The 17,489-nt window shown below is 35.5% G+C and overlaps 1 protein-coding gene across 1 annotated transcript in view; it reads left to right on the top strand.

The window, feature by feature from the left end:
- Positions 1-11,331, top strand: part of PI4K2B (phosphatidylinositol 4-kinase type 2 beta) — a 29,466-nt gene extending 18,135 nt beyond the window's left edge. Inside the window, exons 7-10 of the mRNA XM_069494424.1 lie at positions 396-495; positions 4,154-4,287; positions 4,846-4,905; positions 10,585-11,331. Coding sequence (XP_069350525.1) covers positions 396-495; positions 4,154-4,287; positions 4,846-4,905; positions 10,585-10,758 — 468 coding nt within the window. The 3' untranslated portion in view covers positions 10,759-11,331. The remainder of the gene's footprint in view (positions 1-395; positions 496-4,153; positions 4,288-4,845; positions 4,906-10,584) is intronic.
- Positions 11,332-17,489: the final 6,158 nt, after the last annotated feature.

The raw sequence follows: 17,489 nt of genomic DNA, 5'->3' as shown, positions 1-17,489 counted from the left end.
ATAAAGTAATTTTGTTAAATTTTCTTAAAAAAATCATTAATATTTTACAAAATGTCATACATTTAAATAGTGCATCTAGCAATGAATTTTAGAACATCACTTAAGTCTTAGTATTTTCAAGCCCTTTTCTCCAAAGAGAAAAACAAACAAAACCATTACTGGATAAACAGGTAATATCAAATTTTTAAAAATAGTCATTATGAAATTCTTACTGGTTTTTAAGGCAATCTTTTCCCTTCCTGGGTGAATTTGTATTCTTTCTGGGAACTTCTTGTTAATTTTTATAAGCTCTTCAGAGTGAATATGTTCTTAAATCTCAATAATTATTGAAAATAATTTACCCTTTGGTAATATTTATATAGATTGTTTTATCAACAGATTATTTTTCTTTTTAGGAATCAAAATGTACTGATGATAAGGAATTGCGTATTAAAATAGCTGCAATTGATAATGGTTTAGCATTTCCTTTCAAACACCCTGATGAATGGAGAGCATGTGAGTATTTAGAACCTTATATAGATTTTATAATTACCTCTTTTCCAGAATGGGAAAGGAACAAAATTTACAGATATCAAAATAGCAGAGGAAAAAATTGTTGAAGTATATGATTCATTAGGGCTCAGTTCTAGGCACTAGGGATGCAAACATGTGTACAACATGGGCCTTGCTGTGTATTAGTTGCGTATTTTTGGATGACTGGTTTTGATTTTTAGGCTTATATTAGCCTTGGAAAATGAGTTTGGTAGCTTTCCAATTTTAAATATATATATAACATGAGGATTAGCTACTTTAACATTCTGGTAGAACTGTATTTGGAGTTTTGGGTTATTCACTTGTAAAACAGTTTAGGCCTGGCCGGGCGCGGTGGCTCACACCTGTAATCCTAGCACTCTGGGAGGCCGAGGTGGGTGGATCGCTCAAGGTCAGGAGTTCGAGAACAGTTTAGGCCTGCCCCCCAACCCCAACTCCTTTTGAGTGAGTAGTGCTGTAATTGCTTTCCCAGTCTCTTACGGTTAGTAGGTTTTCTACATCTTCTTGAGCCAGTTTTAGGTACTTTTATTTTGCTTAAAATTGCCCATGATATCTTGAGTTTAGATTTATAACATTTTATTAGAATTCTCTTATAATTAAAAAAAATCCCCTCAGTGCATGTTAAGTATTTAAGGGATGAAATGAAATGATAATCTGGAATTTGCCTTAAAATGCTTGTGGGGGTAGGGCCCAGGGGAACAGATGAAGCAAATTTTGCAAAAATTTGGTAATAATTGAATTAGGTTATTGGAAATATAGGAGATGATTTTTTAATTTTTTTAAAAAAATTTGTGTATGTTTAAAATATATGATAAGTTTTAAAAGTCTTTATATCAGTGATATGTCTCTTTTAAATTCCTATTGTTTATTAATGGGCCTTTGTCATCATTAGGTCATTAGGCTTGCCAAAGATTTATCTATTGTTAAGTGTTGGCCCATTTATTTATGCTTTTTTTCATATAATTGGCTTTTTATTTTATTGATCAGGCTTTTAGTTAGGTTGCTTTTTCTCTTTTGTTGATTTATGTTTTCCATCATTATTCTTTTCTACTATTATCTTCATTCTATATTGCTTTTCTTGAACTCCTGACCTTGAGCGATCCTCCTGCCTTGGCCTCCCAGCGTGCTGGGATTACAGGCGTGAGCCACCGCGCCTGGCTGCTATATTGCTTTTCTATAAATGCGTATGAAGCCACATATTTTCCTCTATGTATTATTTTGGCTAAACCACAGATTGTATAGGTGCTGTTCTATTGTTCTGCTTTACATGTTTACACTTTCTGATTTTCTTTTTGGTAGTAATAATTTGGAAGTATTTTATTTGATTTTAAAATTTCTAGGTCAGTTTATTTTTTCAACTGTCCATTGTTGCTATTTTTTAAAAACTGCTCATTATTGTTATTTTCCAGTATCATTGCATTGTGATCTGTGAGTATGGCCTATGTGAATTCTATGTTTTGCAATTTGTTATTAATTTCTTTCTGATCTTATTTATGGCCAATTTAGAGAACTGTTTTTGAAAAGAATGTTTGGGCACAAAATTCTGTGTCTGCTAACTAAAACTTGTTAATTGTTATTCACATAATATCCTTGATTTATTTTTTGAGCCCTTGATGTGTTAAATTTTTGAGAGAGAATTAAAGATCACTGTGATTGTGATTTTATCAATTTCTTCTTACATTTCTGCATATTTTTTGCTTTGTATTTCACACACATAAAGGTCCAGTGGTTTATCTGTGTGGTGGCTTGTTCTTTTTTCAGTATGAAATATATACTTTATCCCTCTCAATGTTTTTTGTTTTTCTTATTTGGTATGTTGTAACATTGTCATTCCTCCTTTCTTCTTGTTAGCATTTACCTGGTATTATTCTCTACTTTTATTTTTAACCTTAGTCATTTTGTTTTAACGTATATGACTTATAAACAATACTTAGCTGGATTTTTTTTAAACCTAGTCTTTGTCTTTTAAAAGGTACACTTAACCTTGTAGTTTAATACTCAGTAAACTGATATGCTTGAACTTCTCCTGCCATCTTCTCTTTTTTTATTTACCATGAATTCCAATTTATTGTTTTTTGTCTTTCTTATCTTTTGTTGACTGATTTGAGATGTCTTGGTTCCATTTGATTTTTCCCCTTAATTGTTTGGAACCTGTATGCAAATTGCATTTTTAAAAGATTAAGTTTAAGGTGCCTACTATTCATTTGGGAAATTTTATCAAACATGAAGTTGAGGATTAAGGGTCTGGAGCTTGAAAGAGGAATTGGTATTGAGGATGTAGTTTTTAAACTGTCATCTTGATAGTGGAAGCCATGGTAGTGTTTGCTATCACCCAGGGAAGTCATGGAGAACCAACACTATAGCCTAGTACAATGCCAGGTACATCAGTACTCAATAAATGTTTCATGAATGATTAATGAATGAAGACAACGAAGGACTAGTGTGGAAGATGGGGAAACAGTGACACTGAAAAAGAGAAGGAAAAGAGAAAGAGAGAAGGTGTGGCTTATAAGACAGAAGGTAAACTTTGAGAGAGTGATATATCCAAAGCCAGAGGAGAGAATTTCATGAAGGAGATGGTAGAAAACAGTGCTACTTGCTACAGAGAGATTAAGTAGTATATGAGGATTGCAAGTGGGCCTTTGGAGAGACCCTTATGAGATGACTGGTGGTGTCAGGGGAGGGAGTTTGCATGGTGGTGGTAGAAGTTGAGGGTAGGGGTTAGAAGTGGAAGCAGGCAAAGAATAAGGGCTTTTTTTTTTAATGAAATTGTTCAGGGAAAGGTACAAAGGAAATTGGACATGGTGTCAAGGAGATGTGGTCCAGAGGAAAAGCTTTCTTTAGAATGAGAGTCCTTCTCACCATGTACAAAGAAGTAGATAGAGAAGTAAGAAGGAATGACTTCAAAGGCATGTTTCTTTCTCAGGGCTTTCTAAGATAGGATCCATCCAAGCTGAGGATTCTCATTCGATGTACCCACAGTAGCTCTATAGATCATAATGTGGTAAGCCTTAACTTGTAGGAATCTGAATATGCACCCTCTCTAGAAGATTCCTCTGTTATGTCTGTATATATCTTTCTAGTCTTGGCTGTATAGATTTAATGGTCTTTTTGGGGGAGAAGTAGAGTTAGCTCAGGGTCATGGATCTTTTATCACTTAAAGCCACACACTTATTTACTTCTTAATGATGTAAAATTTTAGATTATCTTCTATATACAAGTGAGTAGTCACTTCTGATGATTTGTAGTTGTGGAGGGCAGGGGGACCTCAGCTATGGTATTCATCTGAGACTGTGAGCAAATTATAGGTATCCATCAATTTCTAAACTCAGGAACCAGATTCAGATATATTTTTTGAGATAGTGCTATTTGAGATAGACTCATTATCCAAACTCTTACTCTTTACTGTCTAAACTCAGAGACATAACTAGTTTACTATGCTTTACTGTCTGAATTGGCTATCCAAATCTGAATAATTAGAATTGCAAAGAATATGTATTCTGATTAAGTTCTTTCTCCTGTCCTTTTTTTGGGAGAACCTAGGATTGTGAGAAAGAACCAGGATAAATGTGAGTCTAAATAAACCATTTCTTCCCACTGATTAGAATACTTCTTTCTATAGATCCATTTCACTGGGCTTGGCTTCCTCAAGCAAAAGTTCCTTTTTCTGAAGAAATAAGAAATTTGATTCTACCATATATTTCTGACATGAACTTTGTGCAAGATTTATGTGAAGATCTTTATGAACTTTTTAAGGTAAATAAATGTTTCATTTTGATTATGCAGAAAGTAAAAGTAACTCTTAAAATGGAAGAGATTTTCCTAACAGAGCTAATTTGCAATTTATTACTTCTTATATTGCTCCTTGCAGTAGAATCTGACATGACAGAGGAATTAGCAGTTTTACTTTACAGGAGCATAAATTTGTAAAGTTACACTTTCTATGAGTATTCTTTGAAGTGAGACTGCATTAAAATTTAAGAAGTTGTTTTCTTCAAAAGTTGAACTTTCACAAAATTATTAATACTCCATAAATTATAATACATATTTGGTGACCTGCTATTTAATTCTCTTAAAAAACCTAAGCCCTCTTAAATCCCTTATGGAATAAGCTGAGGTATAAATAAATAAATCTTTTTTTATCATTCTGAAAGTATACAAAAAGATATCAGGTAAAAAACTCTTTTTGTTTTATCAATTAGGAAAGCTTTCTAATTGTCTTATTTGCTAAGTTGAAGTATTCATTTGTTTTCAAATATTTGTTTCAAAGATCTCGATTTTAGAAATTATAATTTTTTCCCCTTTCTGTGATAGACTGACAAAGGACTTGACAAAGCCACTTTTGAAAGTCAGATGTCTGTGATGAGAGGCCAGGTAGGTTACTTTTTTATAATCATATTCATTAGGAAAAAAATCTCTTTGGAACACTAGTCAACTGTTTTCTCCACTGTGACCCGGAGATAGAATTCTTAATACTACCTGTTATGCTCAGATGACTAGAAATGAAGTTAATTTAAATAGTTTCTTTATTGTTTTATAAATTAGGTATTTTTGACCTTGTTTTGTATATTGTTTATTTAGCTATTTGTTTCCTCCTACTGTGAATTGTTTGTCCCCATTTGGATAGCTATTTTCTTGAATATCCTTACATTTTTCTTCTCAAATTCACTTGTCTGAGCATTTCAATATCAAGTTCTGTTGCCAGTGGTCTTTTCCTTGCAGAACATGTTTGGCCTTTGCTAGAGTAGTGGTTTAGTAACCAAAGTTCAGCACTGATTGGGGCGTGAAAGAACTAATTGTAACTCAGTCCTCTCCTCCCTCTCTTCCTCACTCCTCTAATTAAGTATTAGAGATTCAAGGTATAAATCTGCTGATGTGGACCTGCAGGCTGGGCTGACTCTCAGATGACATTTGCTTCTTCAACTCTATTAATGGTATTTAGGTTCCAAAAGGAAGACTTGAAATGAAAATAAATTATACTGTAAACATTGTCTTTTGGTAACTTGTACATTAACATTCTCTTCCTAAAATATACATTTAATTTAAGGTAGCTGTTTGCTACAATACCTGTGGCAAAGAAGATGAGTCAAGTTTTTACACTCATATTATATTATATAACTTTAGCAAGTAAATATAGTTAAATAAGATAATCATTTATTCATTCACCAAATAATTGTTGACAGGACTAGTGCCAGAAACTAGTCACTGGAGATAAAGCAGTGAGCAAAACCAAGTTCTTGCTCTCATGGAACTTATGCTCTTCTAAGAAGGGCAGGGATCAGTGAAAAGGGACCGATTATTAGCTAGTGGATCTCTCTGTGCTCTTTCACATTTATGCAGTGCTTTATTGGAATCAGTAAGTGAAATGGCTGGAGAAGTAGGATAGAACCAGGGTATAGAGAGCCTTAAGAACCAAAATACAGATTTCACACAGAAGGAATTGGAGCAGTTAGAAATTTAGCATTAAAGAAAGGCTGTGATGAGACAGAAAGTTTTGAAAAGGAGACCTCCTTCTAGTTTTCTTCTATGAACTGCCTGAAATTGTGTATAAAATTTTGTTTATATGTGCATTTTGGGTGTGGGAGGAGATAGGATATCTCAGCAAAAGGGGTCCCTAACCCAAAAAAGGGTAAGAACCACTGCAGAAAGCTAGGCTGAACAGTGGGGTACAGGTTTGCTTAGCAGATGAGGAGACTAGAGCCAGGGAGCATCACTAGGAGGCTTTTTTTTTTTTTTTTTTGGTAATTCAGACATGAATGAAGGGATCAGATGATCAATGATTATAATTTTGTTGCAGAGTTTTACCATTCCCAAAAAGCATTTGAGCTAAATTTTCAGGCATAGATAATTATGCCCTGATTTGACCTTTTTGCTTGAAACAGATTGACTGGACATATCAATATCCTTCAACCTCTGGAATTTTCTTATCCTTAAAGGTGTATCTTTATCTTAGGGATGTTATTTTAAACAAATAAAGAAATCAATGCTACAAAGAATTTTGTAAGCTTTAATTGTGGATTAAAGTTAGCACATGAGGAATTTAAATTACAAAATGCCTGTCTGAAAAGTTTTGATGACTCTGAGGTTTGGTACAAGATATAGCAGTGGCTATGTGCTATTTTAGGTTTATTTATTCATATCCTGTCTCATTTACAAAGGAGTTTAAGGTATTATAAAAATGTATGTAATAAAATATAAAAGTGACAGGGTTAAGATCTGGGGAGAGAAAGAAATAAAATGATGATACTTTGGTTATATGTTTTAGTTTGATTTTGTTTTGGTTTTAATTTTAGTTTGATTTTGTGCTTTCTGATAGCCAAAAAGAATAGTGTACCCTGACCATGTACATGATTGTGTAGCTCTCTTGTTTTAGCTGGCCGTTTTGTTATTGTTGTTGTTTCATTTTTTTAAAGTTGGTCTAAGGCCAGGCACGGTGGTATGCACCTTTAATCTCAGCTACTTGGGAGGCTGAGACAAGAGGATCCCTTGAGCCCAGGAGTTTCAGGCTGCAGTGCACTATGATTGTGCCTGGGAGTAGCCACTGCACTCCAGTCTGGGCAACACAGCGAGACCCTGTCTCTAAAAAAAATGGTCTAAAAAATCAGATATTATTCTAAAGTAAATCAGGACTTACTAAAGAGAGGCTTAACAAAAACAAATAACAATACTCTAAATTCCAAACAACAGAATCATTATTTTGGCCAGTTCCTTCATTGAATCAAAATGCTTGTGTTATTTCTATCATTTATAAATATCCCTTAAATTCCTTTCCCCTCCAGTTTTGCCTATTAACTTAATGATTTGTGTTTTCTATAACCAAGCCTTTTGCCCTAGTTTGTAGTAAGACTTCAGTTTTATGCATATAATCAGTGACATGCTCTAATTCTTCACATGAAGTTGTGAAGTTGTGGACTGAAACTACAATGAAGGTTTTTTTTTTTTTTTTTTTTTTGTAGTTTGGGACTGGTAATGTTTATGAAAGCTAAAGATAAACCATGTTTTGATATTTACATTAAATAGGTCATAGTCGGTTCAATAAAATTCATTAATGTTCTACCTGTGCCTGTTTGGAACATTGGACCTGAGAATATTTACTTATGGGAATGTGAAATATATTTTCCCCATGATCTGAAAAAATGGCAGAAATAATAAGTAAAACTGTTTTATGAAAATACAGTGAACGAGTATTCAGTGATTTACAAACTAGAGGCTCATTTACAGATTTAGTAACAATTGATGTTTAAAAAAAGTGAGACAAGCACTTTAGTACCTCTGAGTACTTGATCCTTTACTGGGCACTTTTGTGTTCGTTATTGCTTATCCTCACAACTCTACAGTTATCTGCATTTTATATGGAAGAATTTGGCTCAAAGGGGTGAAGTACCATGTTGCATCCATGTAATAAGAGGGTCTGTCTTAGCCTGGCAGATCTGTGCCATTTAGGCATTGCCTCTGCTTAGGGCCCTTATCATCTCCTCTCTGGATTTATTGACATTCTATGTGGTGTCCTTACCTCTTCTCCCATTTCTTTTCCACATTAAAATGAAGAAAATCTCTCTAGAAACAAGTCTGATCGTGTCTTTCATGATTTAAAACTCCCGTGATATATTTGCCCGTGTGTATAGGCTCAAATCTAGGCTTTCAGCACAGTCAACAAGACTCTTCACGCTCTGACTCCAAACAATGCACCCGCCTTTGTCTTTTGTTGTTTTGTGGCTTCCCTTAAGCTTAGCAACTCGGAACTTCTCTTTCTTCCCATCTCCCTGTGGAGCCCTTGTGCTGTTTTCTCCCCAGATGCCTTTCCCTCTTCACCTGGAGAACAGTTCTTTCAAGCTCCAGCTCAGTCTCCCTAGGCTCGTCCTGCAATCCAGGGAGTTGTTCTTTTTAGATTTCTGCAGCACTTTCTGGGAATATGCTGGTGTCCCATTTTACTCAGAAATGTGGTTTTAAAATCAGCATATCAGGTACATTACTACTGAAAAATAGCTTAAAATTGACCATAAAGTAGAATATATGTGGTTTGATGTATACAGTGCAGTAATTCTCATACGCGTTGAAATTTGAAAACCAGTGAACTAATCTAAAGGAAAGCTCAGTCTGTATGCAGAAGCCCACAGGTTTGTGCCATCTGCCTCTGCCACGGCTGTCATGTGCCTATCAAGCTCGCAGATGTGACATGGGTAGAGAATTCTGGCATCTCCGCTTGCCTGCAGTATTTGTTCCATTCTATATTTTAAAAATAATCCTGTCTGATTTAAACATATAATAATAGATTTGCTTATTCTTTGAGAAGTGAAAAAATGGGTGGTATGTGGGAGTGAGGATCAGATTTTAAGGTCCTTTGTAGTTAAAGTGTCTGTCACACTGCATTGCAGTTATTGGTTCATGTGGCTGTTTGTTTCTAGTCTGTGAGTTCTTTAAGGACGCATGATTTTTCCCTCCTATTCAGGCCCTTCTTCAACACAGTGAGTGCTCAGCAAAGATTTCTTTAGTAAATAAATGCAAGACTATTGTATCTTCTGAACTCCCAAAGAAAAATTAATAGTATAGTTTTAGGATTGAATAATTTTTGCTGCTATATAACTATGTAAAAATTGAGAATTTGTAAAGTGACTTTCATTTTCTTGTACCTTTCTGTTTTCCGGATTCTCTGCACCAATCATGTATTGTTCTTTAGAGGCAGGAAAATATTAGATGTTACTTAAGTTTGGTGTATTTAGACTAACATTTTTAGAATAGAATTTTTAAAACCCAAAGAAGAAACTAATCAGAACATTTCATTCCTTAGCCATGTTTTTGCACATAGTTTTATTTTCTTGGTAAGAACCATGCTTATAGACTTAAATTTCATAAGTTCTTTTTTTCCTTGTTATCCAAATATAGCCAACTTGGAAAAGTTTAAAAGAAGAACTTAAAAGGGAGCCTAAAACAAATATAATCTATAACTATAATACTAATGCTAGTACAGGTCTATTCTCCTGATGTGTTAAATACTCCAGATTTTCTAGGAACTAATCCATCTATTTTATACTATTCAAAGAATTATGAAGCTTGTTTATTGGTGTGGCTTTATGTGAAATGTTTATGCTTATCACTATTGACCAGTCTTTACAAGAACCATCAAAATGTATTGCATGTATATATTAGATATTTTCAAATACCTGAAGGAGACATCTGTATTTCTAAAGTACATGATAGAGGGAATTTTTCCCGATATGTAGAGAAGAAAGAAAATGAATTACTAAAATTTTATTGTATCTAAATAGAGAATAGAATAGGCTATAATCTATGCATCGAGTTTTATAACCTTCTTTGTATGCTCAAGTAGGAATTCCAAGGGTGTCTTTGGACATAGAATGTAATATATTTTACTTTTCCTAGTTTTATTTTTCTTATTTAACAGTAAGCTCTTAAATAAAACTTTGTTTAAAATGACTACCTTCGCAAATTCTCTAACCCCCTTGCCTTCCTTCATGCTTTCCCATAGCACTTGTACCTTTCTAATGCATGGTATGATTTATTATTCACATTTATTGAATCCTCCTCCTGCTAAAATGTACATTTTATGAAGGCAGGAATTTTGCTTTTTTTTTTTTTTTAACTTTTGTATCCCTAGCACTTAAAACAGAACCTAGCACATAGTAGGCATACAGTAAATTTATTTGTTGAATGAGTGGATAAGGTAAGTATTTAGTTAAAACCAGACTATTTAAACCAGTATTTATTTAGATTTTATGTTGAATAGAATATGTGGAACTCTTCACTTTATTATTCTCTGATTCCATTGTTCCTGGACATAGGTTTATTCTAGAATATTTTAAAGTTACCAATTGGCAAAAGTTATTTTTTTCTAATTTTGTGCATTTGTGTACATGTGTATATAAACATATGTATATCCATATAGTCATATTTATAGCAGTCACTCCTCATCACAATCTCATGTGTGTGTAAGTAGATGAAAAAAATTATGGTGAATAAATGGTTAAAATAATGTCAGTGAAGTGAAGCTTTTTATCTTTCTAAAATTGGTGAAAATCTCTCTTCTTTCCGCAGATCTTAAATCTTACTCAGGCATTGAAAGATGGGAAGAGTCCTTTTCAGCTAGTACAAATGCCTTGTGTAATTGTGGAACGGAGTCAAGGTGGAAGTCAGGGTCGGATTGTCCACCGAAGCAATTGCTTTACTCAGACTGTCCATTGCAGGAAGCCATTTTTTTCTGCCTGGTAACAGATGTAAGAATAAGATAAACAAACTGTTTAGAGTTATTTTGTTGTTAAACATTACGGTAATGTAAATCTGCTGTTAAGAGCGCCAGTTGCCAAAACCTTGAGTAATACAAATACAAGTCTTTAAAGGTTATATCTTGAATATAACCAAAAGTTTACAAGTCTTTGTCCCAATATTAAATTTCTATTTCAGGGAAGAAGTGATAATCTCCTGTATTATATTTTGTAGAAAATTTGTATTTTATGTTGTTGTTAGTTTAAAAGGTAATTTTACACATGCTGGAATGGCTGTAATTACCCTAGAATTCCAAGTAGAAAAATAAGATGTTTGTTGACTTTGAATACAATAATTTTAATATACTTTTTAAACATTGAGAAGAATGTTCATGTTAACTCTTTTTACATTACAAAAGGCTTTTGAGGGTGCGTAAGTCTGAAACTGCTCTTATGAACTTTAATAGAATAGTTAGGTAATAGAAAAACACATAAAAATAAAGCAATGCTGCCTTAATTTTAAAAGCTGCTGTTTCAGAACTTGACTAAGTGCCCCTAAAGTGGCTATTGTTAGGGACCACAAAATTATATCTTCAATAAGTATCAAGTGACCATTTTCTTTTTTGTACTTTAGAATATTTTTGGTGAATTATTTTGTTGTAGTAAGGAAAAATTCTAAAGACATTCCCCCTTTTCTTAAAAAATGGAAACATTCAAGTGAGACTTGACAGGAATAATATGAAATTTAAGTAGATCCCCAATATTTTAGAATCCAAAATAGTAATAAAATTCCCTTTTGTTTTCTAGCATGGGATCAAGTACTTGAGATTAGTACTTCAGAGTACTGATCTTATAAAATTTAATACTTCAATTAATATTAAACTTAAAAGTAAACCATACCCCAAATTATATATTGGATTGCATTTTGGTGTCCTAGGTTATAAGTTCTTAAAAATAATAATAGTACTTGAAATTACAGATGTTATTATAATTACAGTCAATTTTATATTACCAGGCCAATTAAAGGAGAGCATGACAGACAAAATCATTTATATTTGATTTTGAAATTTATTTTTGTACTTTATTTTGAATATCAGTATGTCTGACATTCTTGGAATTTGCAGCACCATGTGATTTAAACTGAAATGAGCCTGATATGAAGACGTGATTATAGAGAAGCAGAAACTTTGTTCTTTTCTTCAGGCTCAAAATCGGTAACATCACCAGTTGGACCAAACTGAGTAATTTGTGCTCTTGACGTTTTGTTTTTTAAGCTTATTGTCTTGTGTTGGAAGTATTTTTGTGTAGAAATTATTTCCTGAAGGTTAAATTAGCATGTAAGACAGACCTGTAGTTCTCGCGTCCTTTACATCTTTCTCTTGGTCTTCATGAATGTGATGAATGAGAATTCTGCCGCCTTAATAGAGTTCATTGGAAACCTGTGTTCTCCTACCTCCTCTGACCCTCCATGAGCTCAGTTTTGAGATAATGGAAAATTGACTGGAAATTCAAAACTCCAACTACTATCTTTTAGATAAATACTATTAATTAAAATGTGCCTTTTGAAGATATGTTTGAGAAGAAAGGAAATAAGTTGCTATGATGTGAGTTCTGCTTTCATAAAACAGTTTTTTCAGTATTTTGAGAATTGCCATATTAATTTTTATAATGGAAAATTTAGTAGATTACTGTTTTATATCCTAAAATTAAAATAGTATGAAAATGTTTCTAAATGGTCTGACCATGCCAGAAAAATAAAGTTGAAATATTTAAGATACAATTACAAGTCAGAGTACATTGGTTGTATTTTGTAAATGTTGATGAACTTAATTCTTATTTAAATATTGTGTTTTCTTCCAATGGTTATATTTATAGTCAAATTTATAGTCAAACATAGTAGACTAAAGGTAATAAAAATCACTGTTTTAAGGTTATATTTCTTCTGTGTGTATATATATTGAAGATTTAGAATGTGAATACATACACATTTATAAATGATGCCAAACTACGATTTTCTTACTTCATTTATTAATGGTATAGTTTAATTCTTTATAATTCCTAAAAACACATTTAACTAGAACCTTTACAATTGGAGACATTTTAATTTTATTTAATTATATGCCGACTCTGTCACCCCCAAAATTTGTTAGCAATTGGAGACTCTTTGTGGAGACATGGTTTTTTGCAGACTCGAAAATAATTTGACTTATAAAAATTTTTTTAATTTAAAGTAATTTTAAGGAATTAAAACCTTATTAAATACTATGATATATTCTTTGATCAAATTACATTTTACATCCTCGTACAGATATATGAAGAGACAGGTAGCATCCTAGTTTTTGTCTGCCGCCTTTCACCAAGTTGCTTAGGCAACTGTACAGAGTTGTGGCAGAAATTCTTACTGCTGTTCTATGTTTCCAAGCTTCTCTTGCAGTTAATTTGGGGCCACATGACAGAGTTCTGGCCAGCGAGATGTGCAGACAAGTAATCTATGGGACTTCCAGGCCTGGCAGTAAAACTCACTGTCGTGATTGGCCGTTCTCTTGTCTTCCTATTTGGCTATAAACAAAGAATTTGCGAAATGGAAGCAGCCGGGCACGGGAGTCACTGTTGGTGGAAAGCAACCAGGAGAGCTTCCTGACTGCGTTGGACTTGTGACAAGAACAAGAAAGAAGTGCTTGTGTGTAATCACTACAGTTTTTAGTTTAGTTGTTACTGTAGCTTAGTCTGTCCTATCCTAGGCATTATGGTATAAATAGAAAAATGCAAATCACTTTTAAAATAAAAATTTGGAAAACAATTATTGGAGGCATACAGGGATGCCATCTTCACAAAAACTAGGTGGCAGAATATCTCTTTGAATCCCAGAGTATGAGTAGTTTGGGTCAAAACCATCAACAGCAACAAGATCACGTGGGAACAGCAGCTTTGGCGGAGCAAGCAGAGAGAAGGGAAGGGGGATTTGTGATGGTCCTGAGAGCCAAAGAACCCAGAATTTGCCACCATGAACTCAGCCTGCAAAGGAAAGATCCCCAGTAGTGGTGGGAATCTCAGTTGGTAGATCCAAAACTCCAATCAAACTGGGAGAAGACTGCCCAGTGTTCAACTGTCAGCTAGTGGTGAGGCCTGCAGAACGGTGGGGGGTGCTGGGGCAATCTGTCTCCACAGTTGTTCTCACAAATAGCCAGTGAGGGGACGTGGTCTGTACTGAGAGAAACTCCTGGGAATAGAAGACACACTGACAAGGGAAGAGCTCTGGGTATAAAGGAGAGGGGGTTTGGATACTGATAGAAGAGGGGGTACCAAATGTGATAGAATTCAGAAAGTACTAAAGAGGTAGAGACACACAAAACCATTTTATCTAATACTCTGTAGGAACTACAGAAGAGAGAGCCCTAGAACCATGAAGCTAGAAAACTGTCCTGGCCCACCCTCACCTCCTACACAGGAATCTTATAAAAATATAGAAGAAAAAATATGGAAAAACCCATCTTATTTAAACATGAACACATTTCACAATATGCTGTGAGAAAACAGAGTCTTGCAATCTGCATAATGTACCCACAGAAAATGAAGATAATCCCAGAAACACATCTGTGATGCAGAAGAAAACAGTAGTCTAATGTTTTAAAATTGTGGTCTCCAACCCCTGGCTTGTTAGGGACCCGGGCCACAGAGCTCCACCCATCCGTGGAAAAATTGTCTTCCAAGAAACTTAGGAACTGGGGAGGGGACACAGCAGAAAGGAGAGACCCGCACAGCAGGTGAGCAGCCAGGAGCAAGGGAAGCTTCATCTGTATTTACAGCCACTCCCCATTGCTCCCATCACCGCCTGAGCTCCTCTTCCCTCCCCACCGCAACTGTCCACGGAAACATCTTCCATGAAACCGATCCCTGGTGTCAAAAAGGCTGGGGATGGCTGATGTAAAATATCATGTTTTGATACATGTATACATTGTGGAATGGCAAAATCAAGCTATTTAACATACGCATTACCTCCATATTTTCATTTAAAATCTATTCTCAGCAATTTCCAAATATACAATACTGTGTGTTATTACTAACTGTGGTCACCATGATGGACAATAGATCTCTTGAACTTAATTCTTCTAAGTGAAGTTCTGTGTCCTTTAACCAACATCTCCCCAATCCTCCCACCCCCAGCGTCTGGTGACCACCATTTTACTCTCTTGTAAAGTAAAGAATCTCTCTTGATTCTAGGAAATCAATGTTTTTACACTCCACATATCAGTGAGATCATGTAGTATTTGTCTATCTGTGCCTGGCTTATTTCACTTAACATCAGGTCCTCCAGGTTCACTCATGTTGTCACAAATGACAGAATTTTCTATGGTATTTTTTAAGGCTATTCAGTGTTCCATTGTGTACGTGTACCACGTTTTCTTTATCCATCTATCAGTTGATGGACAGTCAGGTTCCACCAAGCCCTTGGCTTGAACAGTAAAAGTATATAACAAAAATGCATTTAAGCAAAGTGCATTATCAATTGCATTATTTTACTTAGTAATTAAGTTTTAACCTGCTTCAGAACCCATGTAAAGAGTTCTTCAAGAAAATAAATCCTTAAGCTTTAAAGTCTTTATTCCACCACTATGAAGTGACATTAGTTTCAACTTTTGTCATTGTAAAATACTGTAAATTTAGTTTATGTTCTAATTATTGTTTATCTTCAATAAATGGGAAGTATGTACAATTCTCTTTGGACAATCATCTTGTGAGTTAGGGATTTGGAAAAGAGAACTACGTTTAAACACTGGTTTTGCCCCTTGTTTGCACCATGTCCTTAGGTAGATCTTGCAGTCTCCCAAATCAGTTTTCTCCACGTGTAAAACTCATGAGGGAATAGTTCCTTAGAGCTTTGTACAAGGATAAATGACGTATATTTTGTGGAAAATGTGGTACAAATGCTGTTAAGATACATGCTCAGTTTCCACCTGAGCAGCTGTGTATTAATGGCCCTTTTGGATTTTGAGTTTCAGATGATGAAACAAGGCATACGTCTATGTTTATGGGTTTGGATTATTGCATAAAGGGTACATGTGCACATGCAAATTTCTAGATTTGATATCTTTCTTGGGGAGTGGTGACAAATTTGGAATCTTAAAGCTTTTTCTTCTGTGATACATGTGGGGTTAATTTGGGGTGGAGAGTGAAAGGCACCTGAGGTCACTGGTTGGAGATTTATCCAAACTTAACTTCTTGAGGAACTAAGAGAGATTTCAAAAGGTGTTTGTTCAGAACCCTGACGCCTGGGTCTAGCCCATGAAATGCGGGCACTCCTGCATGTGACCCTGCGGGCAGTTTTTAGATCTGGAAATTGAAAGCACATGATTTCAAAAAGAAGCCGCTAATCTCTGTAAGCAAAGAGATGTGTGTATTTTTCTTCTGACTCCCAGAACCCTGCCTGCTCCAAAAGCTCTGATTACACAATTCCTACTCACAGGGAAGGCTTCTGAATCTATTGACATCTGCAGAAGCAGCAGAAAAATCAAGTAAACTTGCCTTCCCCAAGAGTCAGAATGTTGTCTCAACATCTAGGGCTGATCCCGTGGCTGATGGAACTGGTTTAACCAGGTGCTTATGCCTGACTGCCAGTCGGGGTGAACAACACTGCCTTTCATCTCAGGGTGGCTTTGGGAACAGTCCAGAAAGCTAGTCTACCCTTCAAGTGTTTGTTTTAAATTGCAGCACTTAAGGGCAACCAAGGTACTGGTGTAAACCAGGCTGGCGACTGCCCTAACAGCTCCCAAGCAATTTAGCATCTATAGACAGACACTTGCTGTCATGCTGTCGGAGAGGGGTGGGACATGCTTAATTCCCCAAATTTATAGCTAAAATGCTGCTCCTTACTGGGACAGCAGCCCCTTACTATGTCTTGAGGGCAAATATAAATATGACCTTTATTTTAAGTTTCAAAAGTCTGTGGCTCGGGACAAGTTGTCATTGTTGATGCAGAAATTTGGTATAATCTGTCGAGGAATGCAGTGGAAAAAGCCTTTGACTCTGAATGAAGAGATCAGTTAGATTCTAGTGGAGGTTCTACTCATAATTTGGGGCAGGTTTATTTGAGTTACTGTGTGTGTGTATGTATTGTGTATGTACATGTGTGTGTATGTTTACTTACTTGTTCGGCGGTGCTACCACGTGTACATTTCTTACTTTGCCAGGTGCTCTGCTAAGTGTTTTCCGTGCTGTGCCAGACAGCTGTTTTCTCCTCCAGGCCCACTCCCCACCCTCCTGCTCTGTGCTCTAGGAGGCTGACCTTTACAGGTGGCATCAGCAGCCTCCTCCACGCCTCACTTCCGACTGCCTTTTGCCAACAGGAGACACTGATGGCAGAAAGATCTGAGGGCGGAAAGAGAAGAGTGAGGCTGGAGCACACATCCCCACAGCTTCTGCCCTGTGGGCTTGGCATGGCTGGCTGAAGCCCTCTCCTGAAGGTCGCAGCTCTTGCAGGGCTGCCCTTTCCATATAATTATTCTTTTTTATTTCCAGAAACTTCCATCTCCCCTTGACCCTGTAGAACTAGGGGTGGAAATGGCTCTCTAATAACCCTAAGATAATGCATGTTCCCTGGGTGGTTTCCCTTAACTTTGCCCACAACCTGGCAAATAGTCCCTTTATGAAATGTCCTTCAGTTACCCCACTTGAGTGTGTCATCTGTTTCCTGCCAGGATCCTGAATGTCTCACATGTGATCTTACTTAATTCTTACTGC

The sequence above is a fragment of the Eulemur rufifrons genome, chromosome 19 (genome assembly GCF_041146395.1).
Source record: "Eulemur rufifrons isolate Redbay chromosome 19, OSU_ERuf_1, whole genome shotgun sequence".
Classification (NCBI taxonomy): domain Eukaryota; kingdom Metazoa; phylum Chordata; class Mammalia; order Primates; family Lemuridae; genus Eulemur; species Eulemur rufifrons.
This window is presented reverse-complemented; position numbering and strand designations above follow the sequence as displayed.